This window comes from Pelodiscus sinensis, chromosome 6 (genome assembly GCF_052426305.1).
Source record: "Pelodiscus sinensis isolate ZL-2025 chromosome 6, ASM5242630v1, whole genome shotgun sequence".
NCBI lineage: Eukaryota > Metazoa > Chordata > Testudines > Trionychidae > Pelodiscus > Pelodiscus sinensis.
The window spans coordinates 118214858-118241926 of record NC_143057.1 but is presented as its reverse complement, the minus strand read 5'-3'; the positions used below and the strand labels follow the sequence as shown (position 1 = coordinate 118241926).

General features: G+C 42.7%; 1 protein-coding gene across 2 annotated transcripts in view; it reads right to left on the bottom strand.

Annotated features, from left to right (window-relative positions):
* Positions 1–27069, bottom strand: part of SMAD2 (SMAD family member 2) — an 89848-nt gene that overhangs the window by 16300 nt on the left and 46479 nt on the right. The window contains exons 4-7 of one of the 2 annotated variants that reach the window (XM_075932702.2): positions 6774–6863; positions 5501–5694; positions 4181–4315; positions 617–691 (exon numbers count right to left, since the gene is read on the bottom strand). In XM_075932702.2, the coding sequence (XP_075788817.1) occupies positions 617–691; positions 4181–4315; positions 5501–5694; positions 6774–6863 (494 nt within the window). The remainder of the gene's footprint in view (positions 1–616; positions 692–4180; positions 4316–5500; positions 5695–6773; positions 6864–27069) is intronic. The other variant, XM_075932703.2, reaches the window with a different exon arrangement.

Here is a 27069-nt window from a genome sequence, read left to right as displayed (position 1 = left end):
CCTGCCAGCTCTGCTTCCCGCCCCCCCTTCCTCTCAGCCAGCGCTGCTGCCGCCCCCCCCCCGCCCAGCTCTGCTTTCCGCTGGCCCGTTCCTCTTCCTGATCTCCCCGGCCAGTGCCGCCGCATGCCCCCCTCCCCCCCAGCTCTGCTTCCCGCCCCCCTCCCCCTGACCACCCAATCCCCCCCAGCTGTGCTTCCCCCCCCCCCCCACTCCCGGGACAGCACCACCCACTCCCGGCCGGTCCCCCCTCCCCCGATATCCCATGGCCAGCCCCATTGCCCCCCTCTCCTAGCCAACACTGCTCCCTTTCTGGCCGGTCCTTCCCCCCCACCACCCACCCATGAAGCGTGTCATGGTTTTTTTTTTTTTTTTTTTGTTGCGCTCAACAACTTTGGTCTTCCCCCCCCCCCCCTTTTTTTTCCTTTCAACCAATTTTTCTCCCCAGTGGGTTTTTTTTTGGGGGGGGGGTTGGTATTTTTGTTTCAGCCATCTGGAAACCCTACTTGTCAGACCTCCATTACAACCATGGTTGAAAGAATTCATTCCATTGTGTTAGATGATCACACCTAGAAATCCTCGCTCTGAACACATAAGGAAGAGATGAACATTTTTTTACCTGTATCCATGCTTTGGTTCAACTGCTGGTCACTTGTTTCTCCATCTTCACTGATGTATCCTGGTGGTGGTGTTTCTACCAAAAGCAAACAAGTTCTATCAATATTATGTGCGTTAACCCATTGAATACTTCGAAGATTGAGTTTAGGATTTTTATCCTAGACTGTCTGTGCCATACATTTTCTGAGTAGTGACTTAGGATTTCATATTGGTGGGTGTTGTGCGTCACTGCAGCATTTGGAACACCTTCTAGCCTTAAGGATGTGTTTCATGTGAAATGTGTGTAATCTTGTCTATGTATAATTTCTTACACAGATCAAGTGTTCAATGCATAAGTGTATATATAACATCATATGCAACTCTTGTTTGTAGCACATTACAGCATGCTTGCATTTCAGCCAGCTGCAAAATTTTGCACTATTGATCAGCGACTTTCATATTTACTAGAATTATGAGTGAGAAGCCCTGTGGTGAGTTCATCCAGGAGGCTAAACACCTTCATATAAAAAGGTAGCCATAAAGATACCCAAATCCCGTGTTAGAATTTTTTACATTACAGAACCCCAAGCCTCCCCACAACAGTACAGTTTCACTCATCTCTCTAACATCCAAAAGAAGCTTTTGTTTCCCTCCTACTATACCTTCCAATTGACAATCCCATCTATGCCAGTTCCTTTGTAAGATTCTAAGCAATTCCAACTTGTTTTCAAAACACCACAAAATTCTTATGCTTATTATCTTCCTTTGAAGTTCTTAAAAAAAATTAACTTTTTTTCTTTATGTAACATCTTAAAATGTAGAGGGGGTTTGATACCTGAAACAAGGTTTAAAATTTCAGAGTGGAAAGAGTTAAAAAACCACATGCGACTATGGCTGGCAATATGTTTTCTATACTGCTGTGAAAGAATTATCTCCCACACTTCAGGCAGTCATTTTCTATGTGAAATCCTTGAGTTGGGCAAGCCTTCTGCTATCAAGGTACCTACTGATGCCTTTCCCTTTTTAAGGTCTACAAACGAAAGAAGAAGAAAAAAAAAAAATTTCAAAGCAACTAGTTGAGTCACTACTCAACTAGTTGCTTCTCTCCCTGCCGCACCTATCAGAGGCAGTGGGGGGGGGGGGGGGCGTGGAGGAGATGTACAGGAGCCAGTGCTGAGGGTTCCCCCAGTACCATCTCCTTGGGGGTGGGGGAGGCAGACAGTGGGGGACCAGGCATAAGCCAGGACAGCTGAGTCCCAGCTTGTGCAAGGTCCCCTGCTGCGCTTTTGCCTTTTTAAAGGTAGAAAAAGCTGCCCGGTTCTTACTACATTTAAAAATGCAGAACTGCAGTAGGGTTAGCATCTGGGGTGCTAACCCCACTGCAGCTCTGAAGTTCCCCTCTTATCGACTAATCAAGCAGCTGAAGGAATTTCCATTGACTATTCGATTAGTTGATTAAACGCAATTTAACATCCTTAAAATGAACCTTAAATCATTGTATTTGTATTTGATTGTTAAAAATAGATGCATTACTGAGGTAGTGGAGAGATGTTTAACATTGTAATTAGGAATGTTAGCTGTAATTTACACAATTAACTGATAAGCCAGGGCTCCCTACTGGCTCCGAGGAGCTCTCTTCTCCCCCTCCCCACCCTCATCTCTGTATGGGGGGGGGGGGGGGTGAGAGAGTGAGAAGGGGGAGGGAGCCAGTGCTTACAGGGATCCAGCTTAAAAGCGGCTTCCCATGAACATCAGCTCCCACTTACACATTTACATGTAAGGAAGGGGGGCAACTACTGAATTTCAGTGGTTACAAAAATAAACATTTGCTAAATGTGTAACACCCCTAACTGTAATTAAATGAATAGTAAAAAGTTAAGTTCTACTTTTTTTAATAAGCATTGCAAAAAAGATTTCAAAGTCTTGAATTAGTTATGATTGCACTTGGGAGAAATCAAAGGAATCGAACAAGACTAAGTCTGAAATTAAATTTTGACAAATACTAACTACATTTACAGTGAAGTCATAAACTGCTAACATGCATCCTAGAAATCTCACATTCTTATTTCTATGGGACCACAGTTGTAGATATCAGAAACAAAGATTCTACTTGCACACAATAAAGTACCCAAGGTATCTATTTTCTGAACTGTACTATCATTACTACATCAGATCACTAGCAATATTTACAAGGTTAGCAGTCAGGGGTGGCCAACCCATTACAGACAAAGAGCCAAAATAGTTGTGAATATAGCTCAAAGAGCCAGGGGAGGGAAAGAGGTGGGTGGGGGGGGGGGGGGGGAAGAGTTGTCATCAAGCAAAATAAAAGGCCTGCCCCCCTTTAAGAAACATTTTTCCTATTTTGCGTTGCTAACCTTCAACTTTTGTCATTCAAATATTCTATACCTGGTCTTTGCCTTAGAACACAGATTCTACCTAGCACCCAAGTGGTCCAAAACAGCCAACTTAAGTTTGGTATTGAAGATCCTTATTACTAGTCCGAGTGTGAAAGATGAAGTCTTTGCACATGCAGTCATTTTAGAATACATGCACCTATGACTGATCACACAGCCCACATGATCCAGCTCTACCATGTGTCAGTCAGATTTAGGAACATCCACAGCATGGGGTTGAATCTTCCAACCATGAACTTACTTAATTCTGTTATGAACACAGTTATAATTCTGGCTTCCACAATATCCCTTAGCAAATGAGATCCACTGGTTGACAGTGTGCTGGGTGAAAGAACCTACTGCCTATTACTTTAATTTGGTAAATATTCGCTCTTGTTATCTACCCCTGCACATACCACACTTCCCCTAGTTACTTTCTTCACACAATTCATGAGTTTATAGACTTCTACCTTATCTCCAAGTCCTTTTCTCCTTTGATCCCTAGTCATCTATTTTTTACTTCAACAATCCCAGTCTTCAGTTTCTCCTTACTTCCAGTTTTATACCCATAATCATTTGAGTTTCCCTTGTGTACCTTTTCTAATTCTAAAAATATCATTGAGGTAGAGCAACTAGAACTATCTGCAGTTGTGGCAGCCGCTCAATGAAAAGTGGTTTTCACACAACTATCCACAGTGACTCTAAGCCTCTTAAGTGGTAGCAGCCAATTCAGACACCGTCACCTTGAATGTACAGGCGGGATTATGTTTTCCAACATGCATTACTTTGCACATAGCAAAAATGAATTTCATCTGCCATTTTGTCACCCAGCAGTATTAGATTGCTTTATAATTCTTAGCGCTCAACTTTGGACCTAACTATATTAAATTTGTATCATCTGCAAACTTGGACATTTCACTGTTCATCATGCCCCTTTTCCAGATCATTTATCAAATCAGACCATTGTCCTCAATAGCATCTCAAATCCTAGACATGCAGTCCAATAATACATATACGCTGTCCTATCTGCATTGACAAAACTGGCTTAGTTTACTAAAAGCATATTTATAAATATTTCCACTAGAGTTAATATATAGCTTCAAAAAGCTGCACTTTGAAGTTTACTAGAAAGATATGGATATGTTCTTTTATCTGAACACTTAGATAAGCCGAATATCTTTAAAAAATCCTACCTGGTATATAATTGCTCTGTGGTTCAATTCCAGCTGGAAAGTTAGTGTTTTCAGGAATGGAATGAGTATAGTCGTCAAGAGGTGGAAGTTCTGTTAGAATCTCAGTATGTCGTGGCACTAGTACAGGAGGCAAAACTGGGAAAGAACATAAAATATTAGTGAGATCCTGTAAAAACCATTTTACTTCTCTGTGCTATGTGCACCAGATCTTCAGATAGGCTGAGCTGTTTTGAAAATCTCAGGCAAATTACAGAGCAGTTCTAAATCAGTTATCAGAAGCATCAGATTTGCAAAACGCCTGTATAATACTGATCTATGAAAAACCAAGTTGGAACATGGTCATTTATGTTTTTAGTAAAGGCAGGTGATTTCACTACACTAATTGCAGACATTTTCATGATGAACTGGGGGTTACCAGCTTGAAACAATCCAATTCTAGGGATGTAAAAAAGTAGTCTTTAAGCCGAGGCTTATCGGGTAGTTGCCCTCGCACCTTGTTGATTCGACTACTCACATCCCCCCCACTCCCGCTGCCTCTATATCAGAGGCGCAAGAGGACAGGGGAGCACCAACTTAAAAGCTGTGTCCCCTTCCCTCCCCCCCCCCCCCAGCACCGTCTCCGCGGTGGAGACAGGGCAGCAGAGGTGCAGTAGTGCTTCAGCTCTGACTTTTAAATGTAGTAAGAGCCACCTGGTTCTTACTACATTTAAACAGTAGAGGTGCAGCATGGGATCTGGCTCCTACTACATTTGAACTGCAGAGCCACAGCAGCCACTTAACTAACCATGTACTTGATATACATTATATTGAGTACACTATTAGTTATTTATGCGTTACTTAACATCCTCATCCAAGAAAGATTTTTTACAAGATTTACTATACAGCCAGTCTCTGACTTACGAATGAATTACGTACCAAACACTAGGTCATAACTCGATCTGTTCGTAAGTCAGATTACATTCACGTACGTACAGCTGCGCTGTTCATAAGTGTGGATTTTGATCTTAACTCGGGGACCGGCTATATAGGAGGTTAGTCATAAATACAAACGATCGTAAGTCGATGTGTTCGTAACTAGGGCACCGGCTGTATTACAATGGCTGAAAAGTTGCCTAAAAGTCAAATTACTCAAGTTTGCAAGATCTATGCTACGTTTTCATTCAAATCTTGTCACTCCTGGCAACGCAGCATGGACAACCCAATTCTGCTGACTTTTTCCACCTTAAATATTACTAACAGACTCCAACTAATCTATTAAGAGTTTTCTGAGTAAATATTGTGGTGAAGCATCTTTAAGAAGTCTAAGACAAATCTTCCTACCTGGTGTCTCCACTCTCTGGTAGTGGTATGGGTTTACACATACTTCATCCTTTTTAAGATTAAAAGCATATTCACAGTTTTCAATTGCCTTAAGTTCATGGTGACTGTGAAGATCTGGCCAACGCCACAAGCGGCAGTAAATAACATGTGGTAATCCTTTACGATGAGATACTTGTAGGCGGCCATCGAGAGACCTATATAGGGAAGATGTTCAAAAATGTTTACAGATTGTGTCTTAATCATCATAATCAAAAGGTTGGGTAATGGGGGGGGGGGGGAAATGTTTCAAGAATGTTTTCTCCCCCACGAGAAAACAATAGGATTACAATATTTGATCTGCTGTTGCTAGAGAACTTCAAATAGTAATACTTTTAAAGTAGCTTGAGAAGCTCTAGAATAAGTTAGTACCTATGAGTTTGGGGTTCATTAAAAGCCATTACAGCTCTAAGCACATAAGATGAATACTTCATGTGTATTTGACACATACAAGACATGCACATCTTTAACACTCCCTTAATATCTTCCCTCCTTAGGGCTATGCTACAGCATGGATGCTTTAAGCAGAGTACTTTCCAGAAGACTGCAAATGAACAAAGCAGTCAGCTGCTCAGGTGATCCACATGGCAGTACAACGGTAATGCGAAAAGCATCAAAACACATCTTGTAAACGTGTACAATTTAATTATGTTCTTGAGTATTCATGTACCTTGCTACCAGTTGAAAGTGTTTTGCTAGTTTTAAGACAGACTGCATAAGCTTACACAAATGCAGATGTTTATGATTGTTATGGGATGGGAGAGACAAACCTCAATACAAAAAGTAAAGGTGACATGAAAAAATGGAAGCCTATTTAATTTAAACAATAATTCTTTAAATCTTGCTAACTGATCAGCCAATGTGCTTCTAGTTCAAATATATATCTAGCACACAAAGCAATTTAAAAACTTTGTAAGGTTAGGCCTAAAGAGTTACGTGTGCTACCTATTATAAAACACCAAAACACATTAGCGCTTGCATTTTCCAATTCTTCCCATTCTTTCAATGGCATTCATGTGGAAGGAGAATGTTCCAGAATTAGAATTTTCATTGGTCAAAACATCAGCTGAGAACTTTTAAAAGAAATAGTGGCAAGCAATTGTTTTAGAATGCTATACCGTATGACAATTAGGAAGCATTTTAGTATAATTTACAGCAAAAGCATCCCTGTACAGTCCCTCCAAAGCCAATCCCTCCCACAAGATCTCTATGATGAGACAGAGGGCAACATATTCACCTGGTTTGTTCAGAGAAGCTGTAAAGGCCTGTTGTATCCCACTGATCTATCGTATTTGGTGTACTCAGTCCCCAAATTTCAGAGCAAGTGCTGTGCATAAATTGAAAACAAAACAAAAAAATTGATGTGAATATGGAAACATGGTTATTCAAAATACCATGATGTAGAACATGGAAAAATGTACATAATACTTCCTTTCACATAGAAGATACAGCATTAGATATCAGTTAAACCTAACACAAATGCTCTATTTTCTATATGAAGGAGGTCAATAAAATGGAACATGTGACTCAAGGTAAATGATAATGTTTTTAAAAGGTGAACAATTTCTCTGGCTTGAAGTAGTCAGCATAGCTGTAATGTCCCTTAAAACACGCAAAACTTCAACCTGGCTGGAAACAAGATTTACTTTAAAACCAATTTTTAAATAAACCTATTTAAGGAATTCAAAGAAAGGCCATGTGCATCTTAATTTGAATTGCCACAGCATAAGGAAAACAACTTTTAGACATCACCATGTCAGTACCAATCTAATATTGCTGCTCATCTGCTAGCTTACTGCTTTTTCTAAGTTAGAAAACTTCAGCTTGTTTCAGAGAAGCACCTGTCTTCTTGTTAGGACAATTACAGAAAATGGTGAGTAATCTTAAGTAAAGCATATATCAAAATAACGTTTCCTGCTACCAGTGTAGACAAGAAAAACAGTATGACAAAATAGCTTCAAAGTAGCCCATCTCAGGGTTAAAATGTAACTAATGACCGCAAACAATAAATAAATTGGGTAGAGGGGTGGGGGAAAATACCTTTCCTTACCATTCTGTGAAAGACAGTATTTTTTATTAAATCAGTTCTGAGACTTCAATGGATGGATCCATACCAGTGTAATAATAATTACAAGAGTTTTAAGTGAAGAGAAGACAGTGTGCTGTTGTAGACTGGACAGCATAGTTCTGGGAATGAACTATTCCGTCTTCCAGCTCTATCAGATTCGCTCTACAGCCTTTGGAATTAAAAAATTTTACTTTCCCATCTATAAAAACAGAATAACCTTGCACCTCAAACTTAAAGAGAATGTCAGTGTTTGGACACACTGCTTTGAAATGCCAAGCACCAGTTATAAAGACAGTCTGAAGTTTGTTTGCTGTAGTTTTGACGTTAATGCCCCTTAAATATTACCATACATGAGAAATCCAATATTTCCAAACCCTTAAGTATCAAAGCTTGTGCTTGTAACTTAAAATTAGTGTGACATTCTATACTAAGTCAAAGGTAAGTGCTAATAAACAATTTAAAAATAAAATTGCTGCATTTTTACACAAGTGGTTTGTATAGGAGTTCTCTATTTTGCATAAACTCAAACAGCTATCATTCACATACATGCCTTTTACAACCAACTAATTCAATTTATTGAAATTTTATTATCTAGGTAACAGAAAAAAAACAACAAGATGAGGAACTTGAGTGAACCATGTTTCATTTTGTGATCACTTACTCTACTAATGAAATACTGCAGTTTTCAGGCGAAATCATTACCTTTAATATGCATCACTGCTGCTTTAAAGATTGGCCAAGATGCCTGGGTCTAAAGACTTATGAGTACATACTAGGTATTAAGTGACATATGACGTCTTTATGGTTTTATAATTGGTGTTGGTCATCTTTGAGATATGGCTCCTTCAAATTCAGCAGTAATATTTCAAACTTTACACTGGATTACTTAGAGCAGATAAATGCAAGCAGAACTTTAGTCTCTGTACCCATTTAGACTGGTCTGTAAAAGTATTTGGAATATCAAGTTATTAGCTCATCTCAAGTGGCTCAGAAAACAGTGTTCATCAACTAATGTCAGGCAAACACCACTCCAGTTTGATCACATATGGGTCTCTATTTTGCAATGAATCCTGAGACACCATCCTAGAAGGGAAGGATGCTTTTATTTAAAAAAAAGTGAGAATACTTAATCAAAGGTTATCAAGTTTTTCATCTTTCCAACAGATCCAGAATGCAGGGAGTATGTCACTCAGGATCCAGGACACACAGTGGCTTAGATCCGAGGTAATGCCAGTGTGAGCTTTAGATATACTGGGTTTTCATCCCAACTCCAACAATATATGGATAAGCCACTAATGTAGATGTTCTAGTACAAATGTACTATATATTTGAGAGAGTAGGTCTCATGGTCTATTGAGCTTCTCCTAAATGGTAAGACCTAGGACCACCAAATTTGATATTTAGCTTGCTCTTAATTTAAAGCAGGGTTTCCCAACCTATGAGTCGGGACCCAAATATGGGTCGCCATTATATTTCAAAATAGTCACCAAGTGTCTCCCCAGGTGGCTCTGCCCTCCCTCCTCCCTGTGTTTTTGAATTGCCTTGGGTCACCAAGTCTTCCTGAATTGTCAAAATGGGTCCCCATCTAGAAAAGGTTGGGAACTGCTGATTTAAAGCAAGGAAAGAGTTTGGGCCAAGATAATGGGATGTGTCTGGAATGCAAATGATTCTCATAAAACAGAAAGGGAGGGCTCAGGTAGCAGGGACAGCTATAGTGTAATGACCATGGGGGAGCAGCAAGGGGCCAGAGATAGGGACCAGGAGAGCTATCTACTATATACTGGAGAGAGTCTGTCCCCAAGACAGACACACAAACTCTGATATGTACCTCTCCCCCAGTTGTGCCTGCTAGAACTGCAGCAGCCATGGAGAGGTGCTTCTCAGCTGGCCCCAAGCTGCTGCAGAGAGAGATCTGGGGTTGTCCTCTCCTTGGGGCAGCCTACATATTGAACTCTTCATCCCCAGCTTACCTCACAGCAATGATATAAAATGAAGAAAAACAAAAATTGACATAAAGACCCAAGCACTACTGGGTAAAGCCCCAACAATCAAATATAATCAAGGAAACCCATGGCTTACAAGGATGGAGCCTGCTTGAAAACAACCTGTATGATCAATACAGTGGATCATTGTTACCACATCTATTACTGTTCACTGTAGCAAACCTATACTGATATACCACCAAAGTTGCGTCCAGAGGACTTCCCCTTTTTGTGCTCCACCAAGTGATTTCAGAACAGATGGTGTACCAAAAAACACCACTCCAACAAACAGTAAGATTCTAAAATGTTCACTCTTAACCTAGATAAATTAACAATAAAAAATCTTCTTAATTGGAACAGAGGTTTAAAAATAAGACCATTCTGAAGTAAGCCTTGATAAATAAAAATCTAAGATAATCCAAACTGCTAGCCTTCTTGGTTCCAATACCATAAAGTTGAACCAATCCCACAAATAAAACAGGATTAGACTGGAACAGCCCAGTGTTTTTATGGTGTCAGTGCTCTCAACTTTTTGGATGAAAAACTGCTTATAGTCTTGGTGAACAGGGTTTGGTCCACAAAATCTACTTTACTACTGGAGACTGCAAGACAGTTGTTCCTGTAGAAGGCATAAAACATTCTAAACACCAATTATATAAAGCTTGTTATGGGTGTCATCTATAATAATGTCTTGGTTTGGTTTTAAAAGGTTTCAAAGGAGCTGTGGCCAAACATTGCACTGCTTTAGTGATCCATATTTGTTAGGCCACTTAATTTGATTTGAATGGTCTCACTTTTTGGTATATGGTGGTTCCATCTCCACCTTCACCATCCCCATAAGATTAGAGATACAAGTTAGTCATAATGCCATAATTGCTATCACATGTGGTACAGGGGGATGCCTCTTTAAGAACCATGTTTTTCTAAAGTTCTGTTATGTAAACTGATTGCCCCAATGTCAACGCCAATCTTCTCTTTACAGTTACTGAAGGACTTCTCTATTTATAATCTGAGGCATAAATTTAAATTAATATAGCACCAGAATCCAGGCAGATGCATCTCCTGGAAAGGAATTTAAATTAAAACAAAAAGGCATACTTGTACCTTAATAAAAATATCCACCTAGGGGGCTAAATATAATGTTATAACTGCTCACGAATATTTTGATAAGGCCTCATGGTCATCCTTGGTCAGAAATGTAGCTATAAGCAGGCAGAAGCTGAGCTGGTTTCCTCATGGCTTTTAAATTGACCGTATTTTAGAGATTTGCCAAGTGTATCTTTTAGTCTTCATGGAAAGTCCTCCTTGAAGAAACTGGGACTGCTTCTTCTGCATGTAATTGAGACTCTCCATCATGGAGAGAGGGAAGCCAAATTGAATTGCATGACATCTCTTAAATTCCAAGGATTCTGGAGTAGGAGCAAGGGAAAGTACATCCTCAGAGGTTAGCATATTCCTCATATTAAGATAAATTATCCCATTACCCAAAATTCATGGGACAGCCTGGGACATTACCCTGTCTAACATCTGGTTAACCACACTATGGACAATCTGATCCTTTATACTCAAACCACCAAACTGAGCAGAGAACAGATGTGGTTGATAATTGTTACACCTCTTCACCTCAAGATCTCCATTCTTTAACTCAGAAACCAATACACTTTTCACTTGAGGATATCTGTATATCAGAATCTTTCCCCAGAGTTACAAAAGCTGCAAGCTGCCTCTTCCTCTGACTACGAAAAATAACAGTGGTCAGTGCAGTGAGATTTTTTTTTTTAAATGTGTCCACCTTTCTATTACCACTTTCAGCCTTTCCACTTCCTCATTTCCTCCTAAGTGGACATCAGAGTTCCAAATAAAGTTATTCTGGCCAAGAAATTGTCCAAAATAAGCCAACAATTGCAACAAATCTTCCATAAATTTGAAACAGAATGCTAAACCCGCTTCTTTCAGAGAGAAAGGTACACTGCAATGTAATGCAAGAGGAACTGGTAACAGAAGAACGTAACTAGAAAAGAAAGAAAAGCTTCTAATTGGCAAAATTCCGACACGGGGAAACTACCATTAGTCTGCATCAGTGGAACAAATCATGTCAAAAGAGATTGCAATCTGCAGCTTGTAGGAGAGCAACGGATGGAAGAGAATCATTTTGGGCTTGAATACCATGAATGATTTAGCACCAAATAAGAGAGGGGAGTGTTATGATTTGACCTATAATGGTAAGGTGGGAAAAGTTGCCTCCTCTCATTTAATGAGGTGGGCAGGTGTACAGCCCTACATCATATTTAAAAAAATCCATTTTGCATTACCGGATATAAATTGTATAGGAAGGTGGGATTAGTATTAGGGATGTTAAATATCAATAGTCAATTAACCTCATGAATTCTTATTGGTTACTCAAATATTCTATAGTCCCCAGGAATGGGGCCGGTAGCCAGTGTTCTCCGGCCCCACTCCTGAGTAGCCGCCTGCCACTCCATGCTGCTGCCTCTCTACCAGAGAGGCAACAGTGCAAGGTGGGAGCTGGCCTGTGAGGGGAGCCAGTTTAAAAACAAGCTCCCTTTGCAGACAGGCTGCCTGTCGCCCTATGCTGCTGCCTCTGATACAGGCAGCAGTGCAGGGTGGCAGGAGCCCGTTTGGGGTAAGGGTCTGAGCTCCTAGATTCAGCACAAGTCAGAACTGAGCCAAGCTGCCTGCCCACCTTGCTCTTAATATACTTTAAGTCAGTGTCTCAAACTTTTTAAAACCGAGGAACACCAAACAATTTTTTTTTTAAATGAGGAACACACAAAAAGTCAGAGGGAAGTAATTGAGCAAAAAAGTCACCTGTCCCTTTAAGGGCGGCCATTTTTAATGGTTCTACACAGCACACCTCCAACTGCCTCGTGGCACTCCGGTGTTCCCTGGAACACAGTTCAAGAAACACTGATTTAAATGCAGAGCCACAGTGAGGAAGGTCCCAGACCTGGCACGAGCCAGAACTGAGCTGGGCTGCTGGGCCAGTCTGCTGGGGGGCGGGGGGGGAGGGGGGTGGTAAGAGAGCATGTAGTCTATAGCATTAAGCTTTTTCTGATCAGTTAATCGACTACACTATGACATCCCTAATTAGTATGAGGTGGAAAAGTAGCTCTTACCCAAGAGTCCACAGACTCCAATACAAGTTTTGGAATGAACAGACCATATGTAGATCTGGCTCCAAAACCAGGTCATAATCCAAATATTCTAGTAGGGCCATACCCTACCTGCCTCTGTACCAGGAAAAAAAGTGATCAAGTGCAGAGCTGAGAGATTATATATATTGCCTTTCATTTGAAAGGCTCAACAGAACATTACAGGTACTTTCAGAAGTATCTGCATATATACTGGCTATAAACACAGGCGCATGAGTAATAACTAGTAAGTATCCTGAGAGAAGGCTCATGCTAGTGTTTGGTGTTGTGATCATACAATTTAGAAGGGGAGGTGGTTGTAGAAACAATTTTCTAATGTCTTGCCATTTAAACAGGAGTCCTTCAGGACTGAAAGCCAGCTGAAGAAATAACCAACAGAATGCAACAAACAGAAATAAGGAAGGAAGGAAAAGAGAATATGGGAAAGCAATTAGTAGGATCAAAAAAGCTGAAGTAATTCCTAGCATATCAATAGTAACCATGCAAAAATTGTGATGAACATGCCACCATCCTGCAGGGATTTAGGAGACTATGACTACTAAGAAACAACTTTAACATCAATTCCAGACTACAAATTATGGAGTGAGCACACAGGACTTTCCTGCACATAACTGGACAGAAAAGATGTTGGATCTTGCTATTACTTTTAAAAGAGCCTGCAGTCAACATAGCGTTGACATGTTTTGTACACACCCAAAGCGATGGCAAAGTACTGGGGGAGGCAATGATTGTGATCATGTAGTTTAACAGATTTGTCCTTGGGCATTACATAAATATCACTTACAGTATATCAAATCTGTAAGAACCTAGGGTAAACTGTCAGAAGCGACAATCCAAATCAACATTAACATGCCATCACTAGATTGATATGGTGGCAGCATTTGACTTGATGGTTTTAAGCATTTCTGTATCTTATGCTTTAGTCATGATTCGCTAGAGGTGCAAGAATGAGGTGGTTTTGGCATTAGAACAGAGCACAAACTTTAGGTAAAGCTATAAACGCCTCTTTTCTATAAGTGTCATATATATGTATATGAAGTTAAAAGACAGCTACCATACCAAGCAAATTAAGTACACTTCAATGGACTAGATCTCTTTAGCTGAAGTGGAAGTATTGAGTAGGACAGACATAGGCCATTGGTATTCCTACAGTCCAGCCATGGCCAACCCACAGTTCGTGAGTCGCATGCGGCTCTTGCCTCGCAAAAGTGTAGTTTGTGAAGCCGCTCTTAGACCCCCCCCCCCACCCGCCCCCGCAGTGGCCACCGCCCCCTGCCAGATCCCCCAGGCCCTGTGCTTACCAGGTCAGAGCTGCAGGATTTTAAAAATAGCGCCCAAGATGGTGGCCATCTTAAAGGGGTAGCCTCCTTTTAATTTTTTTTTGTTTGTTTTGGCTCCACAAATCTGTTCTGGGGGCTTTTTTTGCACTTGAGAATTCTGGTGTGGCTCTTTGCATTATTTCTGTTGCTGTTTTGGCTCTATTTGTTAAATGGGTTAACTATAGTCATTTGTTTCCCAGCATGCTTGTTACCCAGATTGCTAATTTGTTAAATCTCATTTCAGAACAGAGGTGTCCATTTTATTTCTTTTCTACCTAGAACAATCCTGCATAATTTACTATCATGCCTGAGCTTGTTGTATCCTTTGAAGAAGGGGTGTTAAGAGGCGGGCAATAGCTTACACAATTAGTCGATAAAGAAAGGCATGCTGTCCTGGCTTGCACTGGGTCCAGGAGCAACCCCTGCTGTGGCTCGGTAGTTTAGAATGTAGGAGGAGCTGAGCATGCAGGCAGCAGGACATGCGACAGCCTCTGCTTGGGGAAAGCCTTGGTCTGCCACAGGCAGACGCTGCTTGATGGCAGCCTACCTTGCCTCTACTACACCTACTCCTTTAAGACAGCTCCCCAAAACTGGCTCCTGCGCCCCCCGCCTCACTGACTGATAGAGGCTGAAGGGGGGGGGGGGAGAGGGAGCAGAGAACAACAACAAGTAGTTGACTTGACTACCCAATAAGGCTAGGCTTACCAGGTAGCTGACTATTCATTTAAATCACTACTTTAAAGGTGACCCTTTTGTTCATCCTGAACCTATACATTCAGTAAACGTCTCAAGAATAAGGATGTTAAAATGTGGTTAACTGACTAGTTGATAGGCACTTCCACATGCCTCCTTCAAAATATACAAAAGCCCCAGCAGGGGATCTTGTGCATTTCAAAGCCATGGAGCCCGGGGTCAGCAGGGGACTCAGTCCCCCCCTTGACCCAGAGCTCCATGCTATGCTGCCTGCCACTAGGAGTCCCCAGCTGATCCCGGGTTCTAGGCAACCACCACGGGGAGCCTGGGATCACCAGAGGCATCCTCAGCTAACCCCAGGCTCCACAGGAGCTGTCCCTTTTAAATGCACAGAGGCAGCATTTTGGAGGGGCAGCCGCCACACAGCTGATCTATGGATCAGCTATGCAGTGAGCCACCCCATTATAATGCCACCTCTGCCCAATTCAAAGGGGCAGCCCTGGAGCCTGGGGCCAGTTAGGGACTTGCCAGCTGATCCTGGGTTCCCTGCGGCATTTCCCCAGAACCAGCTGGGGAGTCCAGGCTCCAGGGCTGCCCCTTTAAATTGAATTTGCATTTAAAGGGGCAGCCCGCCGCACAGCTGATCCACGTATCAGCTGTGCAGCGGCCGCCTTGGGTTTCAAAGTGGCAGCACCACTGTGCGGCACTGCCACTTTGAAGTATCCCCCCCTTTCTCCCCCCCCCCCCCCGCCTCCTTTGCTGCCTCTCATATACAGGTAGCAAGGGCAGGGATATTGAGTGGTCAAAAGACTATCCGATAAGCAAATGCTTATCTGATTGTCGACTAGTCTTTTACATCCCATGTAATCAAGAATAGTTTTTGCAGGCTCTGACTTTTCCCAAACATTATATTCATGCCTCTCCACCAGCGTGAGTCTAGTCTGCTTGTCCACACATCTGCATCTATAGTGTTGGAGCAGCAATGAAAATAAAAATAAGTTAACAGTTAACCCAGTAGTACCCTCTCTCTCCTTTTAAATAGTAGAGACAGAATTGAAAAACAACAGCTTGTTAAAGTTCTCATTCCACTCTTCTCTGAAGGGTCCTCACTGGCCAGAGATGGTAAGGACATTAGAATTCACACTCTCTATAATGAGTTGGGACATGGAAGTCCTATATTACTCCAGTAGTAGAATAAAGAAGGCTTGTAGCTATCACTTTATTTCAATTAACAGTTACTAGCTGTAAGCAAACAGCCACACAGAACTTTGCGGAGGAGATCAATGTGAGGCATGGGAGAAGACATCTGTCAGAAATGGAAAAGCTGATTAGTTTGCTGTATTTACTCTATCACTTCACTGCTCCAAAATTTGATTGCAATGCTGGAGAATTTGATTTGAGTTTGTTATAAAACTCCGAAGAGCTGAGAAGACAGTAACCATAACCAACTGGTGTCCCACAAGATTTATAAATCCCTGAGTCACAGACAACAACATCTCTTGCATGGAAAGTCTGTTCAGGCCTATTTTCATACATTAAATAGTAAGATAATAAAATTTAATTCCACAAAGAACAGATAGATGCCAAGAGCAGTGTAAAAACGTAGCCATGTAACCACTAAAATTCCTAGCTGTTACATGCTTACACACCACTGCAGGCTCTGAACTATAACTGTTACAAGTTATACTGCAGCTCCCGCAGCAAAGCCTCCCTGGATGTGGGACCAGCCCACACCAAGGAGGCTTTGCTGCAGGCTGCAGATGACAGCTAGCTCCCCAGGAGTGGGGCCAGTAGCCCCTGCCAGGTCCACTCCCAGAGAGCAGGATACTGCAGAGCTGTAGCAAATCTGCCTCCCCAGTAGTGGGCCAGGGCTTCTTCCAGTCCTGCTCCCAGGGAGGAGACTTCACTGTGGGTCCTGCAGTCAGCTCCCCAGGACAGCAGCTACTGCTGGCCCGCTCCCAGGGTGCGGGCATGTAACCTGCAGGGGAAGGAGAGAGGAGACAGGCTACTCCAACAGTCCAGGCAGGGCTGGAGCGCGCCCCTGCACAGAGCAGGCGGGGAGCTGCTTTATCCCTTACCGGTTAACCTTTTACATCCCTAATAGTAATTATATTTCCTGGTTCCTCATATCGGTTAAAGGATATACAATGAATACTTCATCCATAGTACTCAGTGTATTTTTTTAAAAAGAAATCAAGCATATAGCAAGAAAACAAAATTGTTACTAGGTATAAATCCCTACCTTTATCTCAATATACCTTTATAATTTTTTTTTTAAATTAGTCATTGCTCAGCAACCCATCCAGCTGAAAGGGAGGTCACCATGGGGTATGCCAAGCGTGGAGGGGGAAGGGGGAAAGACTGAATGGAACAAGGAGTTTGGTAGATGCCTGATGTGAGAGAGAGAGATGGAGAAAGAATATTACGAACTGAAGAAGCTACTGGAGAGCAAAAGAACTCCAGAATGGACTACTCCAAAAACACGGTGCAAAATCAGCCCACTTAAATAAAAGGCTGCATATGCAGAGTGTAGAACCAACTATCTGAACTCCTTCCAAAAACACAGCTGGACCACCCTCTCACTTCTTGCTATCTGATAGTAGATATCCTCATACAATGCCTAGTATCTTCTGCTTCCTCTTCTAACCCACTGGTCCACTCAGTGCACTATCAACATTCTCCCAGTCAATTGTCACTTTCTACATGGTGCTTCCACTCTATCCAAGAGCGCCGCTAGGTGCTTCTTGGAGCAGCTGGTACAGGAACCCACAAGGGGAGAGGCAATTCTCGATTTAGTCCTGAGTGGAGCGCAGGATCAGGTCCAGGAGATAACTATTACAGGACCGCTTGGGAATAGTGACCATAATAGAATAACATTTAACATTCCAGTCAAGAACTCTGGCATTCAATTTCAAAAAGGGGAATTAACTAACCACCTTATTTTTGTGTAAACAGAAATTAAAAGGCACAGTGACTACAGCCAAATCCCTGCAAGCTGCATGGAAACTTTTTAAAGACACCATAATAGAGGCCCAACTTAAATGCATATCCCAAATTAAAAAACATAGTAAGAGACCTTTAAAAAAAAAAAAAAAAAAAAAAGGTAGTCATGGCTTAACCACAATGTAAAAGAAGCAGACACACAAAAAGGCATCTTTCAAGAAGTAGAAGTCCAATCCTAGTGAGATAAATAGAAAGGAACATAAACACTGTCAAATCACATGTTAAAATGTAATAAGAAAAGCAAAAAAGATTGAGGAACAGCTAGCCAAACACTCAAAAAACAATAGCAAAATGTTTTTTAAGTACATTAGAAGCAGGAAGCCTGCTAAAAAACCAGTGGGTCCCCTAGACTATCGAGATACAAAAGGAACAATCAAGGATGATGAAGCCATTGCGGAGAAACTAAATGATTTCTTTGCTTCAGTCTTCACGGCTGAGGATGTTGGGGAGATTCCCAAATCTGTACCGTCCTTTGTGGGTGATGAATCTGAGGAACTGTTCTGGACTGAAGTGTCATTAGAGGAGGTTTTGGAACAAACAGAAGAAAAAAAAACAACGTTAACAAATCACCGGGACCGGATGGCATTCATCCAAGGGTTCTAAAAGAACTTAAATGGGAAATTGCTCAACTATTATCCGTGGTTTGTAACCTATCCTTTAAAATTGGCTTCTGTACCTAATGACTGGAAGATAGTTAACGTGACACCAATATTTTAAAAGGGCTCTAGAGGCGATCCTGGCAATTACAGAGCGGTAAGCCTAACTTCAGTAATGGGAAAATTAGTTGAAACAATAGTAAAGAATAAAATTGTCAGGCACGTAGAAGAACAATTTGTTGGACAAATTTCTATAAAGGGAAATCATGTCTACTAATCTATTAGAGTTCCTTGAAGGGGTTAAACATGCAGACAAGGGGGATCCAGTAGATATAGTATACTTAGATTTTCAGAAAGCCTTTGACAAGGTCCCTCACCAAAGGCTCTTGTGTAAATTACATGGCCATGGGATAAGAGGGAAGGTCCTTTCTTGGATTGAGAACTGGTTAAGACTGGAAACAAAGGGTAGGAATAAATGGTACATTTTCAGAATGGAGAGGGGTAACTAGTGGTATCCCCCAAGGGTCAGTCCTGGGACCAATCCTTTTCAACTTATTCGTAAGCGATCTAGAGAAAGGGGCAAGCAGTGAGGTGGTAAAGTTTGCAGATGATACTAAGCGGTTTAAAATAGTCAAGACAGAAGAAGACTGAAGAACTTCAAAAAGATCTCACTGATTGGGCAACAAAATGGCAAATGAAATTTAATGTGGATAAGTGTAAATAATGCACATTGGAAAAAACCCAAACTATAATATACGTACAGTATGATGGGGGCTAATTTGGCTATGACAAATCAGGAAAGATCTTGGAGGTATCGTGGATAATGCTCTGAAAATTTCCACACAGTGTGCAGCACAGTCAAAAAGGCAAATATGCTAGGAATTAAGAAAGGGATAGAAAATAAGACACAGAATATCTTACTGCCCCTGTATAAAACTATGGTACGCCCACATCTTGAATACTGTATACAGATGTGGTCTCCTCACCTCAAAAAAGATATTTTGGCCTTGGAAAGGGTTCAAAAAAGGACAACTAAAATGATCAGGGGTTTGGAATGGGTCACACATGGAGAGGCTAAAGTGACTGGGACTTTTCAGTTTGGAAGAGAGGAGAGTGGAGGCGGATATGAGAGAGGTATATAAAATCATAAGTGGTGTGGAGAGGGTGAATAAAGAAAAGTTATTTATTAGTTCCCTAAATAGAAGAACTAGAGGACACCAAATGAAATTAATGGGTAGCAGGTTTAAAACTAATAAAAGAAAGTTCTTCTTCACACAGCGTGTAGTCAACCTGTGGAACTCCTTGCCAGAGGAGGCTGTGAAGGCTAAGACTATAACAGAGTTTAAAGAGAAGCTAGATAATTTCATGGAGGTTAGGTCCATAAAAGGCTATTAGCCAGGGGATAAAATGGTGTCCTTGGCCTCTGTTTGTCAGAGGCTGGAGATGGATGGCATGAGACAAGTCACTTGATCATGGTCTTCGATCCACCCCCTCCGGGGCACCTGGCACTGGCCACTGTCGGCAGATAGACTACTGGTCTAGATGGACCTTTGGTCTGACCCAGTATGGCCATTCTTATGTTCTTAAAGAGAGAATCCTAAACAGAGTCCAGCAATCACCTTTCCTGCCAAGCTAGAACTACTGTCATTGTTCCAACCGTATCGTGTTGAATCTGCTTGTTGCTCCAAGTAAAAGCTCAGCCACCTCATCATATGAGAAAGTATTCAAAATGAGTTTGTGGGACTGGGTATGGTGCTTCTAGTTTCCCATAAAGACCACCAGCATCTGCATGTGTCTTCATATTTTTTTGTTCCAGAAAACAATGAATGTCAGACAACCTGAAGAAGTCAATCTCTGAAAAAAGCATGCAATTAATCTTTATGGGACATATTTGTACCCAAATGAAGTTTGTGCCATCTAGAAAGTAAAGCAGAGAAAGATTGCCTTAAACAAGAGGTAGGGGGCCTTTTTGGGTCAGAGCCGCTAACCCACATGAGTGGGGAGGGGGTCAGGTGTGAGGCAGCAGGGGCTGGACTGCCAGCATGGGCTCTCCAATGCTGGGGTGGAAGAGCCCTGAACCCCAGGGGGCAGATCCAGGCAAGCTGGGGACCGCATCTGTCCCCTAGACCTTACGTTTCTCACTCCTGCCTTAAACAATGAGCGATGTACTGTGTGATAAAATGTCCCCTGAGTTATCAACTTCCCTTATAATTGCCATTACAAAAGACAGTTACACATGGCTTCAGCCTTGCTCAAAGGAATACCCGTACCTTTGAAAACACGTGTGTTATTGACATGGGAGTTGTAAGAAAATGGAACACTAGTTAGATCAGTTTCCACAATACAAAAAAATGCCACCGTGCCCCAAAATGCCAGATAGTATAAATTTAATTCATGTTCTTACCTATTTTTCCTATCTAGAGGTTATAAACATTTTATTTACAAGTATAAGTGAACTTCATGTAGCATAGAACTGCTACAAGAGACACCATACCTAATGCCATTTTCCATTTGCTAGGGACATTTTCTGTGCTCTGATCCCAACAGTCGGGACAGCTCCTATCGAGTTCCTAGTAGCTAGTGAAAGATCAAGTCAGAGAGCTACTTTACTTTATTTCTAACCACCAGATACTCCTAGAAACAAAGGAACTTTGATCCCCTCTCCCCAGCTATACTAAGACAGGGTAGGAAGGATGGCATTGAGGCTAAGGTCATGAGCTGGATTTCAGAGATCTAGATTCAATTCTTGTTCTGCCACAGACATCCTTGGTAGCCTTAGCCAAGTCAATTAGTTTAGTCCTCAAATTCTGTATCTCTAGAAGTGAGGGTAATACGTTCCTATCTCACAAGGTTGGAGTAGACTACATTCCTGTCTGAATATCACAGAATTATAGTGATGAGGACTACCTAAATGCTTAAAATAGCATCCACAATTTGTACTTTTTTGGAAATGCATTTAGAGTCCTTTTAGAAGTGGCATCTTAGTCATCTGCTCAACTGAGTCCTTGCTAAACTTCCAAAGTAGGTATTGCCTTTTCAGCATATCACCAGGTGGTTATGGGACTGGGCTTTTGTATTTTAGTGGGAGGCCATCAGCCATTGAACAAAGATTCCAAATGTCATTTGGTGAACCTTCTCCCTGTATAGAAGAATTAAAAGCCTGTGTCACTGATTATAAATTAGTTCATTTAGACTAAATTTAGGAGGTGGGAGAGCACTTCAAACCAACAGGAAGAGGAAATATAGTTACTTCTCAGATCAATGACAGTCCTAGAATACCTGTGGCTTTTAACCAAACTAATGAAAACCCCTGCATTAGCACTTAGCTCAAACTAAGTACTACTTTTCAGGTAACTTTAAATCTATTTCCTAACAGACAGCTATCCTTTTTCTTTTGAGCACCACCCCCACAACTTAAAACTCCAGGGCCTAGAAGATGGGTCCCCTCTCAGAACTCTGGGCTTCAGCCACTGGAGGTTCCAGACTTCTGTCCCAGAGGGCTCTTGGGTTTGGGCATAGTTGTAGTTTGACTTATGGGGGAAGGGTAGGGCCTGGTGAAGCTCCATATAGCAAGGCCTGGGAAGGGAGTGGCTCTTCCACTCCCTAACTCAGCAGGCTACCCAGCTTATCTGGAGGGGAAGGATGTAACCAAAATCATCATACAAAAGGAGTAACCTCAGTTCAGAAAGATGGGGAAAAAATTGCTCAGGGTGCACATAAGAGAAATCTAGGGTATGCAGTGAGGGGTCTAACTGCATGAGCAGCCCAAATGAGCTCCAAGTGCTGGCACCAGCAAAAGATCAGGGGGAGCATCGTGGCTGCCCACTTCATGGTACCACCCACAAAAAGAGCAGACTTGCCCTCCTAGGCTTCAGCTCCCCACCTCCACCGTTGCCAGGAGGCAAGGAAGACAAGGAGATATTGATTGGGGGGTGGCACTATCCACAGGACTGCCCCTCACTGGTTAACAATGAAGTGCCCTAATTTTCTTTTTCTACAATTAAAGGGAAATACTTAAACACAAAACCTAAACCAGTAACAACTTTTAGTTCTTAAATTGGTGCTGAAGAATATAAACAGAAACACCTACACAAACTTTCTGGATTGGCTTCTGTGTGAACTCTGAATTCACATTACTATGCTGCATTCTTTCAAGCAGTATTTCCCCAACCTGATTGTTCTTATACTACTTAGAAAGATACAATGAGCTGCGGACACATAGCCGCTCATAATTGTTCTTTTATATCCTGCTGACCTCTTTCACACAATGCTAAATGACAGGAAAACAGATTTAAGTCTTTCAAGATAATAGGCGTTCAATGAACTTTCAAGTTTTCCATCAGTGGATATTGCAGTGGTAGCAAGTAACAGTCCAGTGAACACAGGTTTTTTTTTTTGTTTGTTTTTTTTAAATGCAGTCAGTATTCTAATACTTTTGAATACACTTCTAACACCACACTTTAAAGTGCAAGTATGGCCACAGCATGATCACCTCCATGAGGCGAGTAGCTAATAGGACTGGGAGCGCGACCCAGTGCTGAGAGCCCATTTACAGTGGTGATTTATACTGCTATAATTTGCTGCAGTCAGGAAGGAGGGTTCCATACTCCCTGAACTATGCTCTAACTTTTTGGCTAAGTGGCAATGTAGACTAAAGATGTTACATTTAGATTAATCAACTAATCCAATAGTCAATGCAATTTGCATTGACTATTTAGTCAGTCAATAAGGGCACTTCCACTACTGAAATGTAGCAAGAGCCCTACCAGCTCTTGCTATATTTCGAAGGTGGAAGCGTGGGGGGAGGGAGGAGCAGGAGGCCAGCAGGGGACTGCTTGAGTCTCCTGCTCACCCCCTGCTCCCGTGGCACTTCTGCTTTTGAAATGTAGCAAGAGCTCTCCTCATGCTAGATTTCAAAGGTGGAAGCACTGCCAGTTCCCAGATGCCCCCCATTCCCCCAGAACAGCTGACTAGTCACTTACATCCCTAGTGTAGACTTACTCAAAGTTTGCTATAAACAAAATTAGATAGTGGAGATAATTTTTAAAAGCATAGATTTTACAAGCCTGAATCATTGGTGCCTTTACAATATCAGTATTGCAAGTATCAGTGCCTTTTTTACATTACAACTGCTTTTAGCCTGAGGCCAGGTCTACACTACCACTTACATCATCCAGGGATGTGAATAAGCCACCCTCCTCAAACACAAGTTACATCAACTTATGCACCAGTGTGGACAACAGTAAAGTTGGCAGGAGACGCTCTCCTGCCAGTGCATTCCCTCCTCGGGGAGGCAGATTTATTGTGCCAATGGGAGAGCTCTTTCCCATCAGCAGGTCTTTCTCTGAGGTGTTGCAGTGGTGCAGCTGCATAGGTGCTGCTCCCTGACAGCACTTCTAGTATAGGCTAGTCCTGGGGTGGGCAATAATTTTTGCAAGGGGGCCACTTAATTGTGTTATGTGGTCATGGGCCAGTTTCCCTCTTTCTGGAAGGGCAGGGGCTGGCAACTAGCCTCCCTCAAGAGTTCTGTGGCTAGAGGCTTTGAATTAAAAACATAGCAAATGGCTCCTGGCTTTGCCTCTACCATGTTGCCTGACAGCCACTCAGGGTTGCTGCAGCTATTTAAAAGGCTTGTTGCTCCAGCCCCTGCCAGGGAAGCGCCATGACCATGAGCCATTTAAACAGGATCCTGCTGCCAGAGCCATCACCTGTAAATTCAGTGGCATGGGCAGCAGGATACTGAAAGAAACGGCTAGATGTATTCCATGGGCCAGATCAAAGTGTTAGGAGATCCAGATCGTGGGCTGCATTTTGCCCAGCCCTGGACTAGCTCTCACATTCGTGGAGCTACAGAGTTGGGAAGATATTATAAAACACTAACATTTTTCAATGCATCCTCTAGGGATGTGAGTGAGTCGTTGAGCACTCAAATACACAATTACCCGAAAAAGCATAGGCTTATCAGGCATTGAGTGGAGTACTCGACTACTCCCTCCCCCCAACCCTTGCTGCCTCTATCAAGAGGCAGCAATGGGGGGGGGGGGTGGCAAGAGAGAGAGACTGCTTAAAAGCTAGTTTTCTCCAGTACCATCTCCAAGGTGCTCTCCCTCCTTCACTGTTGCCTCTACCAGAGGCAGCAGAGGTAGTGGGGGGAGGGAAGACTGCCACGAAGCAGCTTCTACCTGAGGCAGCCAGAGGCTCACCTCACACAAAGGCTGCTCCAGCAGCAGACCCTGTCTGTGGCGCAGCCCCAGAGCAAGCTCCCAACCCCAGGAGCAGTTCTTACTACATTTAAAATACAGAGCTGCAGTGGTCCTGGATACAGCATGAGCCAGGACTCCCTGATTCCAGTTCGTACCGGGTCTGTGTACTATCCCCGCTGTGTGTCTGATTTTGAAAGTAGTAAGAGTCAAGCTGCCTGTGCCCCCAGCTCTTACTACCGTGGTCACCAACCAGCAGATCGCGATCTACTGGTAGATCTCGGAGGCTCTAAGAGTAGCTCTTGAGCCCTCTCTGAACTGCACACCTGCGCAGTACATTTACATTAAATTTCCTCATTTGAGGAGCAGCTACTCACCAAGCAACTGCACAGGTGAGTAGCTGCAAGGAATGGTGGGATTTTTTTTTTTAAAGTAGCAGTATAAGGGGATTGGGAATAGCAAGTGATGGAGAGGAGGAGCAGAGAGAGGGCGGAGCTTCAAGGAAGGGGCGGGGCAGTAGATCTTGGCTTGGTCGGTCATTTAAAAAGTGATCGTGAGTGTAAAAAGGTTGGAGACCACTGTCTTACTACATATAAACTGCAGAGCTGCAGCAGGAGTAGCTCCTGGATTGGTGCAAGCCAGGACAGAGTATATTTCCTTATTGACTAATTGTGGAGTTGATACAAATTGTATCAACAATTTGTATCAACAAATTGTATCAACTCCATGATTAGCCAATTACCCACCTCTAAGATCCCTAGCAACCATACAAGCAAAAGCAAATGCATTAGCATAGTTAATGCTTAAGAGTTCGTGTCATGGTATCATGACAATTTGAGCAGCTAGTTTTCATGGCAGTAGTGTGAACACTAGAATCCTGTATACACAAATGTCTTCGTATCAGCCTCAACCATTCACTTGGCCTATGATACAGGTACTAATTTAGTGTAGATACACATTGAATATAAAGATCTAACCCTAAACTACAACAAAATAAAGTTATTTATGAGTTAATTTGGAGCTCCTGTATGGTTTTTAAAGCACAATTTGACAGCCAACTTCTGAGTGAAAAATTGACCTTACATTGGTCACAGTTTGAAGCTGCACTTACACTTCTTCCTAGCTAGAGTACAACTCCCTCCACTAGCATGTGTTAGGAAGACACTTGTCACTAATGGCATCACAAGTGATTTGTTTTCGTATACCTAGCCAGTGGTCTCCAACCTTTTTAAGCATGAGATCACTTTTTTAATTTAAGCGCAATCCAAGAGCTACCTCAAACCCAAATACCATTGCCCCGCCTCCTTTATACCCCTTCTCCGAGACCCCGCCCCTGCTCACTCCATTCTCCCTCCCTCCCCCAACCTCCCTCCCTTTCACCAGGCAGCAGCAATGAGTTGGGGTGTGGGCTGTGGTCTTGGATTAAGGGATTTGGAGTGCGAGAGGGGCTCTGACCTGACCTTGGGGCTGACAGTTGGGATGTAGGAGGGGGTTCTAGGTGCAGGCTCTGGGAGGGTGTTTGGGTGCAGGGGTGCTTGGGGCTGGGGCAGGAGCCTGGGATGTAAGAGGGGGTTCATGACTGGGATAGGGTTTCAGGATGTGGGCTCCGACTGGGTCCTGCTTACCTCAGGTGGCTGCTGGGTGATGGTGCAGTGAGGCTAGGGCAGGCTCCCTGTCCTGGCCCTGCACCACTCCCCAAAGCAGCCAGCATTCTTCATCCCAAGACCCAATATGCCCCCTCTCTGCTCTGTAGTGATAAGGATACCGGGTGGGAGAGGTGTGCCTCTCTCCTCCCTTCCCTGCCCTGCCCAGAAAGCAGGAGGCTCCTAGGGGTGTGGGAGGCAGCTCCAAGGCAAAGGTAAGGAGTTGCGAGGCAGTGTGTGGGGGGAGGGGGGGAGGGCAGCTGAAGTGCCAGCACTTAATAGTTTCTTGGCCAAACTAGTCAAGATTACCTCTCAGAGGCTCCAAGATCTACCAGTAGATCCCAATCTACTGGTTGGTGACCACTGACCTAGACACTTCCAAGCATTTATCTGTACTGAAAGACATGAATTTTTATATTTTCCAGTAGGCCATCTTGTCAGTCAAGTGTTGTTTCTCCTGTCTGACCACCCTTTTGGAGGCTAAGTTTATACTGGCACTTAAGAGCGCTGTAACTTTCTGGCTTAGGGGAGTGAAAAAAATCAGTGAGCACAGAAATTTACAGACCTGTAAAGCATCAGTGTGAACCAGGCCACCATGATAGGAACTGTGTTCCTAGTGCTGTTAGCTGCTCCCCTTGTGAAAGTGATTTATATAGAGCACTGGGCGATCTCTCTGTGCTTGTGCTTAGTTTCAAGGGCCGCCGTGGCTGTGCTTTAAATGTGTTGACAAAGCCTTAGTAATGTGAAAACACTGTCTATTCTCATCTCTCCAGATAAAATTCTAAGTTGGGGGGAAAGTTTTGGGTTCTTCAAATAGGAGAGTGCTCCCTTTACAAGCAACTCCAAGTCATGGGAG